At 47.7% G+C, this 16672-nt stretch overlaps 1 protein-coding gene across 3 annotated transcripts in view; it reads left to right on the top strand.

Moving 5' to 3' along the window:
* The first annotated feature begins 1390 nt into the window (after nucleotides 1–1390).
* Nucleotides 1391–16672, top strand: part of SUFU (SUFU negative regulator of hedgehog signaling) — a 92368-nt gene continuing 77086 nt past the window's right edge. For 2 of the 3 annotated variants that reach the window (XM_086616507.1, XM_086616506.1), the window contains exons 1-2: nucleotides 1391–1578; nucleotides 8329–8463. In XM_086616507.1, the coding sequence (XP_086472633.1) occupies nucleotides 1391–1578; nucleotides 8329–8463 (323 nt within the window). Of the gene's footprint in view, nucleotides 1579–3765; nucleotides 3831–8328; nucleotides 8464–16672 lie in introns of those variants that run through there. The other variant, XM_086616508.1, reaches the window with a different exon arrangement.

Here is a 16672-nt window from a genome sequence, read left to right as displayed (position 1 = left end):
CAAGTGAAATACTGTTCACTGTGGGAAGCAGTGATTCATGAGAGTATCAGCTACTCACCTCCTTTCTCACTGGATAGTCATTTGCTTGTCTGCTTGCCAGCTTCTTGACTATATGTGATCTAAAAGGTACGTTGTGAATATTGATCTTAGAATAAACTCTCAGCTGTATAAGAAATGCAACAATCAAGAGCACTTACCCTATCCTCTCAGCACTCTATAGCTCATTTTTTTCTTTATGATAATTAAAAAGCAGGACACTGCTCTAGCAAAGATGTGGAAGACTATTGAACACATGCCGGCTCACACATACATAGCAGGCTTTGCAGGATCACAAATGCAGTTGCAACTCGGGAATGAGCCAGATCTTCTTCATTGGGCTTAGTACACAGGTTAAGATCCTCGATCAGACAGCCCTTGAACTTCACCTCCTTTGCATTGCTTCACAGCTGCCTCTGAGGTATCTACAAATACAGACGGGTGCATGGGGAAAAAAAAAGGCACTGTGAGGATTGGAGGCGGTATAAAGACAGCAGTAACAAAAGCTGTAAGAGCGGTAGTAAAGGAAATAAGGCTCTTAGCTGGCCATGTCTCGGAGCACGCCGCTGGTCGCGCAGACTCACAGGGCTATGAACGCTGAGCCTCACACCCAGCGCTCTGTCCCGGGCCCTGCTGCGGGGACAGGTGAAGTCCAACAGACGCAGCTCCCGAACCGCTGCAATTTACAGCCTCACTCCTTCAGGTAAGACTGACGCAGGCTTGAGTGCCGAGGCTGTGGGTGGCTGTGGCCGGGGAGCTGCCCCAGAACGGGATCTGTCCTGCTGTAAGCCCGCTGGGCGAGCCGGGGCCGGGGAAGGTGCCCACCAGGCCTCCGCCCCCGGCCTCCCACCGGCCGGGCCTCTCACCCCTCCCTGCCGCGGGGCTCCCTCTGAGGCTGCTCCTCGGCGGCCGCTCCCCTCAGGCACACTCCGGTGCCGGTAACCTCCTGCCGCCCCTCACGCCCACGGACTCCGCAACCTCCCCGTGCCCGCCCGGCAGCTCCGCACCTCGCTCCCCTCAGCGCCTCACGGAGCGGCGCCCCGCCCCGCGCCCGCCCCGCGCCCCGCCGTGCTCCGAGGCCGCCGCTAGAGGGCGCGCTCGCGGCGCGGCGCGGAAGGGGGAGGGCAGAGGCGCGGCCGCCTTCCGCGCCGCGCGTCGCCATTGGCGAAGCCGCCGTGCCACTCACCGTCGCCCGGGCGGCGGGACCGGCCCCCTCCTCCCGCAGTGTCGCGCCGCGCACCGCCGCTTGGGCCGGGCCGGGCCGGGAGCGGAGCGGAGTGGGGCCGAGCCGAGCCGAGCGGGCCGCGCCGCGCCGGGACGGGACCAGCCGCCTCCGCCGCGCCGTCCCTGGGACATGGAGGGCGTGCGGCCTGGCGGGGGTCCCCCCGCGGCCGGGCCGGGTTCAGGCTCGGGGACTGGGTCCGGCTCCGGCTCCTTCCCGTCGCTCTTCCCGCCGGGGTTGCATGGTATCTACGGCGAGTGCCGCCGCCTCTACCCCGACCAGCCCAACCCGCTCCAGGTCACCGCCATCCTCAAGTACTGGTGAGGCGGCCGGGGCTGCGGCCTGGAGGGGGCCGGGGGCCTTGTGTGGGGCTGGCGAGGGAAGCAGTGGGGCCGGGGGCCTCGCGTGGGGCTGGGGGAGACCAATGGGGCTGTGGGCCTTATGTGGGATTGAAGAGGGTTTGGGGGGGAGCAGTGGAGCTAGGGAGGAGAGCAGAGGTTGGGGGAGCTTGAGGGGTGCAGTGGGCTGGGGACACTGCGCGGGGTGGAGGGGCAGCTGGCAGTGGAGCTGGGGAGGGTTGCAGCAAGGGGAGGGGAACTGGGAGTCGCGTGCTGAGTTTGGGGTGAGATGCAAGGGGTTTCGGGCTGTGCAGTGGGGCTGGAGGAGGAAGCATTGTGGATGCAGTTGGGTGCCTGGGACGTGTATTTGGGGGGTTCCTGGGGTGGATGCACTGGCAAAGGAGGAGAGGTCTGGGAAGGGATGCACTAAAGACAAGAGGATGTGTTGTATTGGGGTTTCTGGGGTGATTTGGAGCTTCCCTGAATGAGGGATGGCCAGTGATGCCCCTTGGCTGGGGCAGGTCATGGGAAAATGGAGTGTGTTTTACTCAGTGAAGGGATTCTCACAGAGTGTGAGGGGTTAGAGTTTCCCCTCCTGCACAGGAGGCACAGTCGCTGTCTTCTGGCCTGGAGCTTGGGGTTCAAGTGTATCCAGCACTGACCGGAGTGAACCCGTGTTCCAGCCTCCAAGCCGGATGTGTGCTGTGCGAGTACCCGTAAAAGCCACGGGACAGAGCCAGCTTCTCTTGCCCTTGCATAGCCATGTGTTATCGCAGACTGCAAATCTGCCGCTTACCATCTCTGCTGACACAGTGTCTGACACCAGTAACAGCAGTTGTTTATGCGGGAGAGTGGCATGAAGGAAGTACTTGGATGTTTAGCTATCGATTGAAGTGTCTAGTGCTAGCCCTGTGCGAAGAGTAGTTCCTTTTGCTTTTTACTATCGCTTTGCTGCGCAGCCCCCTCTTCTGGGCCTAAGGAACACAATCAGGTCACCTCTCAGTGTTTGCTGGACCTGACATTAACAAGTCCCTACTCAGCACTTGGAAAAAGTTTAGTAGACGCTCAATTTCTTTATTTACAGTTCATTTTAACCTCGATGTCTCTATCTGATTGACTCCTGAGCAACAGCAGAATAACATTCTCGCTGTGTTCTGCTCTGCCAGCCAAGCTATTGCCATTGTCTTCCGAAGAAGTGTTGGTATTTTATGTGATTCTAGCAAGAAAGATGTCTGTTGGCCTTCATTGTGTAGGGTTTTTCTGTACTTAAACTGACGCAGCAGGCTGAGATAAGATGTTGCAAGTCTGAGACCTCAAAATACAAATAATTTCTTAATCATCTGTGTGGGTCGGTGCTGCAGTACTTTGGTGGTGGCCTGATCAGTCTGGTTTTACACCTATTTCTAATCTTTGATATTCAGGCTTGATTAGTTGCCGGTCACCTTGATTTGGGAGTCAGCACTTCTTTTCCATCAACAGGTTAAAACAACACTGACTGGAGTGATGTAAGATTTGTGTGGGATGGAGGGAGATTTGGGTCTACAACAAAGAATGGCAGAGACCCTTGTTTGGGAAGAAACCTTTCTGCTTGTTTGCTTAAGGGACCAATTGGGGCTTCACTGCAAGTGGAGCTCAAACGCTAGAAAAACTGCTGTTGGCAGTGATGGCCAGTTGCAAGGAAGAAGTAATGTGAAGGCCTGTTTATCCTGGCATTTTCCACTTAGCGGTTCTTCTGACTGTCAGCTCAGCCGAAAGCGAGAGCCTAGAGCTTCGCTGGTAGGAATCAGAGGTGATCTTCTTAATGCTGTCCTGTGCAGGAAGTTCTTGTGTGAGGTGGAGTCTGCGTGGATGCTACAGGTACTTTCTTTCTCTTTGTTAGGTGAAGCTTGGAGCTTGATTTCTTGAGTCTGTTGGAATGACTTCTGCCACCGCTCGCTCTCCGCTAGTCTGTCCTCCTCTGCCTGGGCTGCCAGCTGTTAGTTAGTTGGTTTAGATTAGAAGAGGAAATTGCTGAACAAAGTTCCCTGCCTTAGGAGAAATATTGTAATGCTAATCAGCTTTTAATTATATGTATCAGTTTCTCTACGGTTAACAGCAATTTTTTTTGCTCAGGGAGCTGAAGTTGTGTTCTTTGCCTTGCGTGGCAGAGCAGATCCTGGCTGCGTAATGTTGGAGAATCCGCAGAATCGCATGCCTGTTAAATGAAGGGGTTTAGCGGCGTGGATTGTTTCATGGTACTAGTCTTTTTTTAAATGCTATTTGCATATCTTGGGAGAGTGCTTGTGATTGCAATCGGAACTTCTTGGAAAAGCTCCTGGCTGCGTTTATAAAGGCTATGTGCTGAGAAGGAGTTGCTCTCTGTTGATAGCCAGTATCCGCTTTTATTTTTAAAACATGGTTGAGTATCTCTAAGTGAAATATCGTGATGCACAGGCTTGCTGGTGAAACCACAGGTTTGTACTTTTCTTTGCTTTGTGATATGTGTTGAAATAGGTAGAATTTAGGCTGGACTGTTGGTTTTTCATCACCTGTCTTGAACTTAGAGCCTGTGCTTGCAAACTAATGCACTGAGCTGTGGTCTGCAGCCACTTGGGGATCATGGACTACTTCTGAAGGGTTGTCAAAAGGTAGCTGTGAAAAGCAGGCCTGTTAGCTGCTGGGAAGCAACTACAAACAATCCGCTAAGGACTTTTCGGGGTGAATGGATTAGGAATTTTCCAATTTCTTTCCCATGGTGGAGCCGTTCCCTCTCTGCCTGCTTTGGATTTCTCCTTCTGCAGAAACTTCACAGCGCTCTTAACATCAGTCAAAAGAAGGCTCTCGGTGCAGATGCAAGTACCGGGTTTCCCCTGAGGCTGCCCTTCTTGCTCCTGAATGAGCTTCATGAATAGAGAACGTAACAAATTTGTACTGTACCTCTGGCTTTGAAGTTGGGCTCTTCCTAATAAAATCCTCCAACGCTTCCAGCTCTTTGTGTGTACTGATATGTAGATTGTGATACAAGGTCGAACCCTGCAACTTCGGCTGTGGGCGGGAGGATGTACCACAGCAGGCGTTCGCGGAGCTCGACTAGTTAGCGTAGCAGCAAAACCTGCTGCCGAAACTGGATAAATACCTGTGCTGACTAGCCTTTGCCGAGCGTTACTGCCATGGGTACGTTACTAGCTGTGCTCTGGGTAGCTGGTGCTGGATGCTCCTGCAGTTGTGGCAGTTTTGGGATGCGTTTATGGCATGGATTTGTATTTTTCAAAATTTAATTAGTTGCTGCTGCAGGCTTTTTGTCTGACTCTTCCAAATTTCTCAGGCCGTAAGGACGATCTGTCCGGATTGTCGTGCAGTGTGTAAACCGGTGGGTAGCTAACTCTGGGTGGGACAGAGCTCCACTCCCCCAAGCTGGCTGATGCCGCAGCTGCCTTCGAGGTAGCACAGTGCTGTGGGTCCCCGGAGAGACTTGGCCTTTGGAGAGAAGCGCGAGGCTTCCGGCAGGAGTGAAGCAGAGGCATCTGGCTCGCCTGGCACCGTCAAGGCAGGACTTGTTTTCTGCCTGCATCAGACCTGATGAATGCATTTGAGTAGCCCTGGGGAGGAGCGTGCTGGCGGAGCAGTCCCTGCCCTGAAAAAGAGCAATCTAAGGGTTTGTCTCATGTGTTGTCAGTGTCGAAGTGCCTGTGTCGGCAGGGTTACAGTGCTAATTGTTTGACATCCAAGGTGTTACTAAACCCAGTTTGAAAGCAGGTTTTGTGTGTGTGTGTGAGATGCTTGTTGCTTACCTGGTGTTTTCCCTTCATTGAAAATCCTTCACACCTGCTCTGACCACTTGCTAATCTCTCACACCGGTTTGCTGGTTGGCATATTGACCTTCCTTGCGCTGGAGTCTTCCTAGTCAGGTAACTTGTTATGCGTGGGTGCTGCTGTTCACTGCTTCTCCTTGGGGACAAGCGACTGTCCTGGCTGGAATTGCTTCCGTCTGGGACGGAAGTTAGCTGCTGTGGGGAGCCTGAGTGATGGCTGGAGTGTCGGTGCCGTGCTCCAAATGGATATCAATGGCAGAGATCTTAGACAGCCTCCAGCATGACCTGGTGCTGGTGAGGAGGAAGCGAAAGGCAGATGGAGATGTGGTACGTCTGAGAGACTTGGGTTTTTTTTCTGTTTCAATCTATTGCTAGGCTTCAAGAATGGATTTTCCCAGACTGCCACTGAGTATCAAACTCTGCTTCATCCCAGGGTCTAACATGCATTCGCTGTGCTTGCTCACCAGTTTGCTTTTTATGCCATAAAGGTGATGCATGTCATATGAGAAGGTTGTGTAATTCTGACTTAGCCCTTGCCAACAGACCTCAGTGCCATTACTGGGGGTGGGATGCTCACCCCCTCTGTCCTGCCCCGGTATCCTGGGCTGCATCCTTGACTGACTGACTGGGAAGCTAGAGCTGGCCTGGAGCCTTAAGAGGCCAGCTCTAGTGACTATGTGACTTAAGAGGAGGGAAGCTGTCCTAGGGAAAGTCACTCCTGTTAGATATCTCTGCTCTGCTTTTTTTGTTTCCTGCAGCAGCAGGAGGGAGGCAGCACAGCACACTTGCGGAGAGAGCCCACAGGCCTTTTATTACAACAAGCTGGTGTATTACTTTGTACAGGCTTGGCAAGGCTGGGCAGCAGGAGGTGAGCAGAGGAATTCAAGTAGTGTATCGCTAGAAATCTGTGTAAAGTATGTAGGTGCCTTCTGGAAACAACAGGAAGCCTGCTCTCATGGCCTTTCCTGGCACCATCTTTCCTGCAGGTGATAAACTCAGGGAGTCCCCATGTGCATTAACTCTCCTCAGAGCTCTCCCTGGAAAGCACCTTATTACAGGTGCTTTGCATGTCAGCTGGACCAGGTGCTGGCCTCTTGCCAGACTGATGAGCTACCAGCAAGGAAGGGTTGGATCCATCTGTCCAGCCATGGTGATTGCTTCTCTGGAGAACCTCTTGTGGAGATGACCAGGTGCTGTGGTGAGGCCAATGCAGAATTGCAGTGACTTTTTAGCACCTGTGTTCTGCAATGCCAGCTACCCCAGCTCTGAAAAGCCCTGTTTTCTCAACCCTAAATTATCTTCAAGAAATCGCTGTACTTGGTGAATGTGATCTAGGGGTAATTGTGCAAGGCCAGAATTAAATCTCGTCTGCACTGACTGCTTGTTTTCTGAGGCCTGAAGGGTGTAACTGACTGTACTAACAGCTGCCTGGTTACACTCATGCCTAAGGATTGAAATGATTGTCAGAGTTTCCTCTGTGCTGCCTTGGAGCATTGCTCTCGAATGGGACTTTGAGAAGGGTGCTGGCCTTAAGTGACATAGCTGCAATTAAGCTTTGCTGTTTGAGCACCCCAGAGCTTCCTTGGTAAGGCAAGGTACGAATCTCTGCATGTGAAACACAGATACTTCCATGGGGCATAGAGCAGCGGTGGTGGACTAGCAGCCTGGGTGCTGAGAAAGTATTTCTTGCCATACCTGCCAGTGTTTGATGTAAGGCAGTGGTACTTCGCTTGGCGAACAAACCTGAGATGCTCACACGCTTTTTGTGCAGCGGTTGTGTTGTGCGTAATGACGATACGCAAACCCCCAGGGCTAGCGAGGAAGCACGGGCATGCCCTACAACCTGCAGATGGAGTCAGGGTCTGAGCAGATGATGCAGATGAGGGGAACTGGTGTCTAATAAGTGGTTTGAATGAAGAGCATCATCTTAGTTTGAATTTTCTTGTTTGGAGCAGTTGAGAGAAAAAGTGAATTGGGGGCAGGAAACGGTTATACAGCTGCTCCTGCTATTCCGTAAATGCTTCTGGTAGGTGGTTTGATGTCTTGTCTCTTCTTGCTTGCTTCTGCCTGTGTGTTTTACGTTTGACAGGGCGAACAGTGAGCAAAACAGTCTGGCACGTTCCTTCCTTCGATTAGGGAGCTGACCTGCCTCTGCACGGGCAGAGGTGACAGTGAGCGGCAGGAGGAACGAGTTGTGCTCTCTGCTGGCACACCGACCTCCATTCCTTCTGCCTTATCACGGGAAGGGTGGCTGCAGGTTTTGGGGATTGTTGCTTAACGTAGTCTGGCTAGGCTGCACTGGCTTTTAAGGAATGTTATTTTAAGGAACCCGTTCTAATGTTGAAGCAGAGGCTGCAGTGGTGCTTTTTACTCATTCCTGATAAGTGCAGCTAGTGTATTTTTCAAGTTCTGGTAGTAATTTTTCTGAATCAATGTTTTTTTCCTCCTTTGTTTTAACTGTCGAGTTTATGTTGAGAAGTATGGATTACTCTTCTCAAAACCTAGCCATTTCAAATCCTGCTTTGAGAACTGGTGTCAGTTGTTTGTTTTCTTTTTTTTAATTGAGGTATGTGACTCTGGACTGAATTAAGAGCTTGCAGTGCAGATACAGCTATTGCTCTTTTACTAGTACAATTTTCCTTTTTTTGTGTGTGTTTTGTGGAAGGTTTAATATGATTTTCTGGATGGTTTTATGCTTTAATGTTAAAAACATTGTAGGACATTGCACACATGCACTTTGCCTTGAAGCTTTCTGGGCTTAACCCAACCTTTCTCTACATTTTTTTTTTTTTTTTGAGTTAACTTGAACATGCTAATTTCAGTTTTGAACTAGCTATGTTTTAAAGCAGGTCTTTGTCAAGCCCCTTTCAGCACCTGTGGAGACTTCCCATTTGTCTTGAATACACTAACTTACCTAAGAATCTTGCTGTTTTTAATGCAGGTTGGGAGGACCAGATCCTCTGGACTACGTTAGCATGTACAGAAACCTGGGAAACCCAGCGCTGAATGTTCCTGAGCACTGGCACTATGTCAGCTTTGGGTTAAGTGACTTGTATGGAGACAACAGAGTACATGAGTAAGTGTCATTTAAGTTGTGTTGCTGGTGTTCTGCTGCATTTTGGGGAGTGTAGGTAAAACCCTGTCCTGCTGGTCTTACTATTTGAACAGCTGGGTTTTTTTCTGAGAATACCCTAGCTCTAGTCTCACAAGAGGTGATGTATGCCTGTTCTTGGATGTAGAAGAATTACTGTGTTCCCCTCTGCAGGCTTTCAGTGCAATATATTTCCTTGTTAGTGTTAAGTGGATTTTTTTTTTCTTGTGGTCTTTTTTTTAAAAAAAACCCACTTATGGTCTTTTTTTTTTAAACTGGAAGTCTTGTTGTGTTTTTCACTCTTGATATGTCTGTTATGGTCATATGCTTAAATCCTGACCCCTCCCTGTGCATGTTAAATGCCTTCCTCTGGAAAACTGCTGTAAGGGCATTTTTCCTATTGCTGGCACAGCAGTTTTACTGTCAGCAGACTGCCACCCCAGTGGCTGCTGTATAAAGTGCCAGTCTGTGTAACAGAAGCATAAAATTCTAATTGTCTAACCGTCTTTTCTCCGGTAATTAATTATCTTAGCTTGTTGGTATGGATGGTCTTTAGCAGGCATTTTGTATTAGACCAGGCAAGCAGCATGATCTAACCTTATTCCTGTCTTTCTCTTACTGACCTTGCTCCTTAACTCTGGTTAAACTGAGTAGCACAAGCTGAGGTTACGATCTTGGGACTGTGAACATGGTCTTTTAACCCACCAGAAATGGCAGAAGGTTTCTGCTGTCACTGCTTAGTGAAACTGTCTTTGAGCTGTTTCATAGTTGCAGGGTAAACATCCTTGATGAATAGTGCAGCAAAAGCCCTGGTTTGTTCACCCAAGCTTTTTCTTTGTTGTTTGTCTTTGTTGAGATTCATCCACTAGCTTTTTCACCCAGGTGCTTCTCTTGCAACAGCAGCAGTCAGGCAGTTTCTTTAACCTTACCCATGTCCCCCAGGCAGTTTCTCTTTGTTTTTCTCATGTTTGTGGTTACCAAACTCTTTTTCTGAAGACGGGTCTCTTAAGACTGGAGTTTATCCAGGACCCTAGTGTCACAGAGATCTACCTGAGGCATCTGACCAACACATACACTAACAACAAACCCCAGTCATTAGTTGCTGAGGCAGAGGAAAGGTAGGGCAGTGAAAGAAATGAGGAGAAATGAAGTTAAAGGCTTCCTTCCCTCACTTCCACAAGAGAACCTGCGATGTACATGCAGGCTTTCACATGGTGCCTTTGTTCTCAAATCATGAGATTTCATCTTTGCCACTGAAAATCTGAGATTGCCAAGATGAGGTGACCTGTGTTTGCCCACCTTGTTTTGAGAAGACTAATTTTGGAGGGAGTAAGTGCCGTGCTGAATTTCTCTTTGGTTACTTGTCAGCTTGTTTTCCCTTGGTGAGATGATTCTCTTTGCTCAAACTCTTTCCTGATGATTTTGTGTGAGAGCAACGAGTGGATATGACGGTCTTAGCTGAAGACATGAAGGGTAATGTGTTTCCATGAATGAAGAAGCAAATTATGTAAGGACACAGCCTCCTTGGCCCTGGCACATGCTCTGGCTTTTCGCTCCCAGAACCTGTCTGCTATACCAAAAACTGTTGTTCTTCTGTAGTGGAAAGCTTGGGGGTGGAGGAGTGAAAGTAACACACTGGTGGAATGTCACAACTTTAAATAACTTCCTGGCATGAGACCTCCTGACTCTTTATACTGTCAGATGGTTTGGTCTGGAGATTTAGATTGAGATAGTGGAATGTGCCTTTTCCTGGTTGCAGGGCACAGAAATTAAACCCCTGATCTCTAGACATAGGCTGCAGGCGATTTCCAAGACCTGCCTAGCAAAGCAGGAGTGAAGTCGCTGTGCTCTGGGTGATCTGAAGTCCCTTAGTGCCCCGCGTGTACGTGAGCCTGGGAGGAGGCTTAGAGAGCAAGCGTGCCATGGCTACTCCCAGCACTGCGCTGCTGGAGGCTGCTGCGCTGGACATTGCAAACAAATAGTGAGCCCTTGCTGCTGTGCTGCTTTGGGGGTGTTGGCTGCAACCTCTTGAGCACAGGCCTGCTCAGATCCATCAAAATGATTTCTGTGCCCTGGGTACGTGCCATTTCCGTTCTCTCTGTGTGGCTGACTTCAGAGTGGGGTGTCCCTGTGTCACTTGCCCTGAGGTGTTCAGCTGTCTACAGTCCATCACCTCTATTTTGGCCTCATTCTTGGAGCTGCAAAACTTAACATTCCATGTGCTATTGAGAAGGTTGGCTCTGGCTTTATGGTGAACAGTCTTGATATACAATTATGCATGTGGTAAAGTTGTCAGAACCTACACATCTCTTAAAACACTGAACCTGAAGTTATCACCTGGTAGGTGAGCACTGAGGACAGATGGAGAGAAGGTTTTCGAAGGAGCTGAGCACCCACCATCAATTCTTACTCCCAACAGCAGTTGCTGTTTGCTAGTTACTCTTGAAACACAACCGCCATGTGAACTGCACATCGTCAGACCAGCAGTGTGTGCTCATTGCAGGAATGTAGTGATTTTCCTTTGCACTCCATAGGCTCTTGATATCCCTCAGGGGATATCAATCCCTTTCTTTGTTTAAGAAAGTGAATATCAGTCTCTTGTTGCTTGAAGGACTGTGGGATTCTGCTGCCCCGGGTAAAGCGTGCTGTGGGATGGTTGGTGGGAGCGAGGGGTGACAGGGGAGTTGTTTAAGCCTTTGGAAGATTTCTTACAGCTGAACTCTACTCAACTGTCCTGGCCTATGGAGATAAAGGTTAGTTCGTAGGGTTTTTGTTTGTTTCCCAACTCTCTCTGCAAAGAGTACAGAGCTGGACCTGCTTGTGTCAGCTGGAAGGGTTCCTACATTGGGGATGTGCTTCCATAACTTTGCTGACCTTCGTGCTTTAGAAAGGGAGGGATAGTACACTGTCAAAGGCCTTTTTAGTCACCCAGCTTGACTTTGAGTGATGAATAGCTTATTTCTCATGGACCTCTTCTGGTAATACAGTACAGTCTAGACCAATTATAATGCAGTATTAAATGAAAAGGACTTTTTGATTTTTGAGTGAACCAACACTGAATTGGAGGCCCCTATATTTTTATTTATAATGGAATAGCAAACAGATGTAGCAAATAATGTGAAAATGTTGACTTTAATTTATATTTTTTAATAAGAACCTGAAAAGTCTGAAGTGGAGCTCTCCCTGTGCCTCGTTGTTGACAGATTTATTTTCAGTTAAAGCAGCACTATTTCCTGCTCTGCTTAAATATCAGCTGTACTCTGCTCACAGAACTGGTCTGGTTTTAGGAGTCCACAGAATAAGATGGAAGAAATGTAAGAATTTCAAACAGGGAAACCTTTTTCATTTAAAACCACTCAGTGTTTCATGGTATAATGGCAACCATGACACCAGCTGTGCTGGGCTGATCGTTCTAAAAATCCTAAATCATGACGTCATGACAGCGTTAGGGAACCGCAGGCCTTGCAGTGGGATTTCATGCCAAGTTGCTTGCATGGAAATAAATCTCTCTAGTCAAGCATGTTGCACAACTTGAGTGGCAGCAGAAATCCTTCCGGGACATTTTTGCCAGTTATTCTCAGTTTTTAACTTTTTTCTTTAAATTTTAAAATCAAAACCGATGTGCAACTTCTTGAATCTAATTCAGCAGAGCCTTTTTTTTTTTTTTTTGGACTGTTCTTGCTTTTTGAAAGAAAGATTGCTGCAATGAGTACTTGTGTAGCATGTGAGCACGCTGGCAGGGAGCATCTGACAGTGTGGATGTGGGAGAGGAGACAGGTCCTATTCCCTCTTCCACCCATTGCTGGCAGCTACCACCCCACAGCAAAATCAGCAACAGGGAACATGTCCCTGTGCGTCCGCACGAAGCGTGGTTCCTCAGCTGGCAATGGCAGATTCATGCTCCGATGCCAGACCGTCAGCATGGCCAGGGCTGTGCTGGCAACTAAATGCCATGAAGCTGCCCCTTCACCCTCCCCGACTCCTGGGGATGGGGAAGAGAATTAAAGGGGAAAAGGGAAGGAGACTCATGAGTTGAGATAAGAACAAATTAATCATAATATAAAATTAAAAGGAATAGTGACAAAATAATGATAGTAATAATATGTGAATTTTATATATAAATAGTGATAATAATATATGCAAATAAGTGATGCACAGTGTAATTGCTCGCCACCCAGTGACCAACGCCTGTCCTGTCCTGGCAAATCATTCTGAAACAGATAAGTCCTGACACTGCAATTCTGGAAGAGTGACAGGCCCAAAAAGAGAAAGAGCAAGAGAGAGGACTCTGAGAGTCCATGAGAGCCCTCAGGAGTGAGTTCCAAACTTCCTGGTCAACCTTCATCTGTATACTGGGCATGACACTGTATGATGTGGAATACTCCATTGGCCAATTTGACCCTCAATCCTAAGTCTAAGTTCAGATCATAAGAGGAGTTGTGGGCCCTTTGTCCTGGCTGTGTTCCCCCCCCAGCCTGTTGTGCTCCTGCACACCAGCAAAAACATGGGAAGCTGAAAGGTCCTTGCTGTCTCAGTACCAACCATGAACATCAGTGCGCTATCAGCGTTCTTCTCATAGCGAATCCCAGACTAAATCCAAAACACAGAGCTCTCCTAGCTGATAAAAGCTGACAGCTGACTCTGTCCCAGTCAAAACCAGGATGTATGGCTAGGTTAAGAGATAAGATTTGTATTTGTGGCCTTCCCACATCCTGAGAAGAAATGTGCCAACTGCGTTTTGATGTTTAGCTTTTTATGCAAATTCCAATAATTGGGTTTCCTGATCTACACAAACTTCATTTTGACAAGGATGGTGTCTTTTGTTTTGTGGTTTGTTGTGGTGTGTTTTTTTTTCTTTTCCTGGCAGCTAGCCAGGAGCCGCAGCATCCCATTTGCATAAAACCAAAGAGATTACAGCTGCCTTCATCTCTAATACAGATGCAGGGTACCACCCGCAGAGACAACAGGTTCCAACTTGCTGTGGTCCTTTTGATTTGTGCTACTTACCATTTGGATCAGGAGTGAGCGGTGCATGCCGGGATAATGTGTTGTCTCTGTGGGTGGTGCCTCCCTATTAAAGGTGAGGGTAAGCATGAGCCTTTCAAGATCTCCAGTCCAGCTTGTGTTCTTCTTGCTTGTATAGATCTTCTGAATGACCTTAACTTGTAAAAGGGCAAGGATGCTTGTTAGAGCTGAGAGGAAGAAAAAAGAGCGCAAAACTGGATCAGGTAACAAATGCAAGGCTTGCAGAGGGGTGGATGTTTTCTGGAAGGCTTTTTCCGAGTATGAAAGGAGTTTGAAAAGAGTATTTAGAAAATAGCCTGAAAGTTGGAACGAGTGGTCTCTTTCTTTTGAGTGTCTGCTGGCTTCTTCTTTGAGCCTGCATGAATGTAGGATGGAGTGGTGCTGACAGCTGTCACTTTAGTGGCCTCCTGGTTCTGTAGCCTTTCATAAATTTAAAAGCTCACTGCCCTCAGCTTGCCAGCCTTTAGCCTTAAATTTTGGTATTTAATGGGTCCCTAAGTGCTTTATAAGCCACATGCGTAAAGCACCGCTGAAATATTACACCAAACTCCAAGGTGACAGTGAATGATTTTAAAATGGTGGAGACTGACTCTGCACCTCTTTGTTTTCATGAAAATGCAATAAAATAAAGGCCCTTTGGGAAGACAGTAAATTAGAGAGGGATGGTGTTAGTTGTGGATCCATATTTCAGATAAGATTTTGAAACAACTTATAGAGTTCAGCATGTCTACCTTAGAGAGATGAAAGATCGAATCAGTTTAGTTTGGGAATTGAGCCTGAAATTCAAGGAAATTATTAAAACCCCAAGGTTTTCTTCCACCTTTCATGGTGTCTAGTTTCTTTCACGTGTGAGATTGAAGCATACTTCATGCAGAGGAACCTGAGGACTTTCTTAAATAATAGTATGGACGTGCAAATGCTCCCCTCATTCTCCTTTTGTTTCGTTAGGCTATTAGTCCTGAAGTCAAAGGACACCTGCTGTGTCAAGGCTGGCAGCTTGGTAACAACTTCAGCACGTGGAATACGGAAGTGAGGTTGAGTTTTGGGGACATATCCTCAAGTTGAGGATCAGGAAATAGTGGTTCTGCTCCTGGGTCAGACATTTGTGAGGTTTGACTGTGATGAGTTGGTTGTGGGGAACCGCCATCACAGCAATGAAATTCTGGAGTTTTACGGTCACCTTGAGGAGCTTCTTCCAGGTCTCCATACATTCCTGCTTCATGTTGCCATGGCTTCATCTGTGGGAATTAAGCTCTAGCCAGTGCACTGAAGAAATGTTTCTTCTGTGTACTGTATAACAGGTCTCACCTGTGTCGGTTCTTGGGTGTCTAGAAATGCAGTTGTGCTTCTACTGAAACTTGTTTACTGGAAGTGCCTGTAGGTCCTTCTCTTTTGTCTGTCTGGCTGTTTCTGCCTGCTTTGTAGAAAAGTGGTGTTTTGGGGACAACTGTTCCTTTGGAGGACTTTATTGAATTTGACCAATGAGTTCAAAAATTGTGGGGGCATTTTAAAGAAGCACATTCACAAGTGTGATCATGTAAGGTTCAATTCCCTATTTCCCAGGCAAAAAACAGTTAAACCAAGCGTCATGCCTATTTATGTGCCCCATTGAGAGTGCCCCTCTGAGGACTAAGGCATGCACCAGGACTAAGACTTGTGTTTCTCTGCTGGAGGCAGACCTCCCTTGAAGCTATCTATGGTCACCATGGGGAAATCTTTTTTTTTTTCCCTTCCTCCCAGGCAGAGTGCACTTGGCTTCCAAACATCATTTGTTGGAGGTAGTTAGCACCCTTAATGATATGAAAGATGTAGACCACCTACAGAGAGAAGTCCACTTTGTGCTGTGGTGTATCTGTGTTTGCGTGCAGAGGGTGAGCTGTGCTAGACTTCGAGGTTTGGTTTTGTTGGGTTTTTTTTTAAGCATTGAAGGAAATTCGTTTAACATTTAACAGCACAGGAGTTCAATTTACAAGGACTGTTTTCAATAAAAAAGGGAAAAGGTTGGAAATAGGTTTGTAGCTGAGCGTTACTGATCGCAAGCCCTGCATCCTGTTCAGTAGTGCATCTGCATGTGCATCCCGGTTAGATGAGCCTCTTGCTGCCATGGAGGGGAAGGGGCATGGTATTCAAACTGGATCATTTCTTTTTGTCAGTAGAACTTTGACGTTTATGAGCTTGGCATATGGGAGGAGAGTTGCCCCGAGACAGTTTCCTTACTCTCCCAGCTGGCTTAGTGCTGAATGACATGGGAGAGCTTGCAGGCTCTGCTCTCCCAGTGAGATCAGCCTGCTGGGAAGAGGAGCGACAGGGGATCAAAGTTGGGTCTTCTAGTGAAAGATTGTTTTATTTGATAAAGATCTGTTTAGGGTGTTCTAAAAAAGCAAGAATTCAAAGATACTGGGCTTTTTTTTCAGTGGGCCATGAAGGTAGAAGCATTTTTTTTCAGCTGTGCGGCTATTCTGGCTGTGAGATCAAAGGAGGGTTGACTTTCTTATCCCTTTGCTTGCTGGAATAATGATACTAACAAAATGAAACTTTCAAGAGATGCATACGAATGCTGTTATTCAGACCTAATCCCCTTTTTTTTCCTCAACGCAGATTTAGCATAGGGAACATGCCTTCCTGACTAGTACTAGAGTAGTCAGTGTTTCGTGATGAGACAGTGGTTACAGTTGGTAACCACAAATTATCATTGGTAATAAAATTACAAATTTTATTTGAAAATTTGAGCTGTTGGTATTTCTCTCTCCTAAGCTGGAAACTCCATAGCGATTACCCAACTCAGCTGCCTTTCTACTGTCATCTCAATTTTGAATCAAGGCCCAATAGGCAGTGACACCAGGCTAACAAAAGAGGGCTACAAATCTTTGGTGGTCTCCCATTCAGATGGTATTCCCTTCCTTGGACAAAGGAGTGGCTAGGGCTCCTGAGTGCCACTCTGCCTCCAGGGATGGTAAACAAGGAAAGGATCGTCTGGTGGGAGGCATTTTTTTATCAGTTGACAAAGCTGGCTAGATGGGATACCACCTGACAAAGGGCTGAGGTTTAAAGGAAGATTTTGCAAGGGCTCTTAAGAACAAAAAAATAAAAAAAAAAGGCCAGAAAACTGTTTTTTGCAGGATGTAAACAGGGTGGGCGGAGGTGAAGGGCGACTCTGCCATTCTTGGGG

Source organism: Tauraco erythrolophus, chromosome 9, assembly GCF_009769465.1.
Source record: "Tauraco erythrolophus isolate bTauEry1 chromosome 9, bTauEry1.pri, whole genome shotgun sequence".
NCBI lineage: Eukaryota > Metazoa > Chordata > Aves > Musophagiformes > Musophagidae > Tauraco > Tauraco erythrolophus.
Note: the sequence above shows the minus strand (reverse complement) of the source record. Positions and strands in the feature narration are given on the sequence as shown.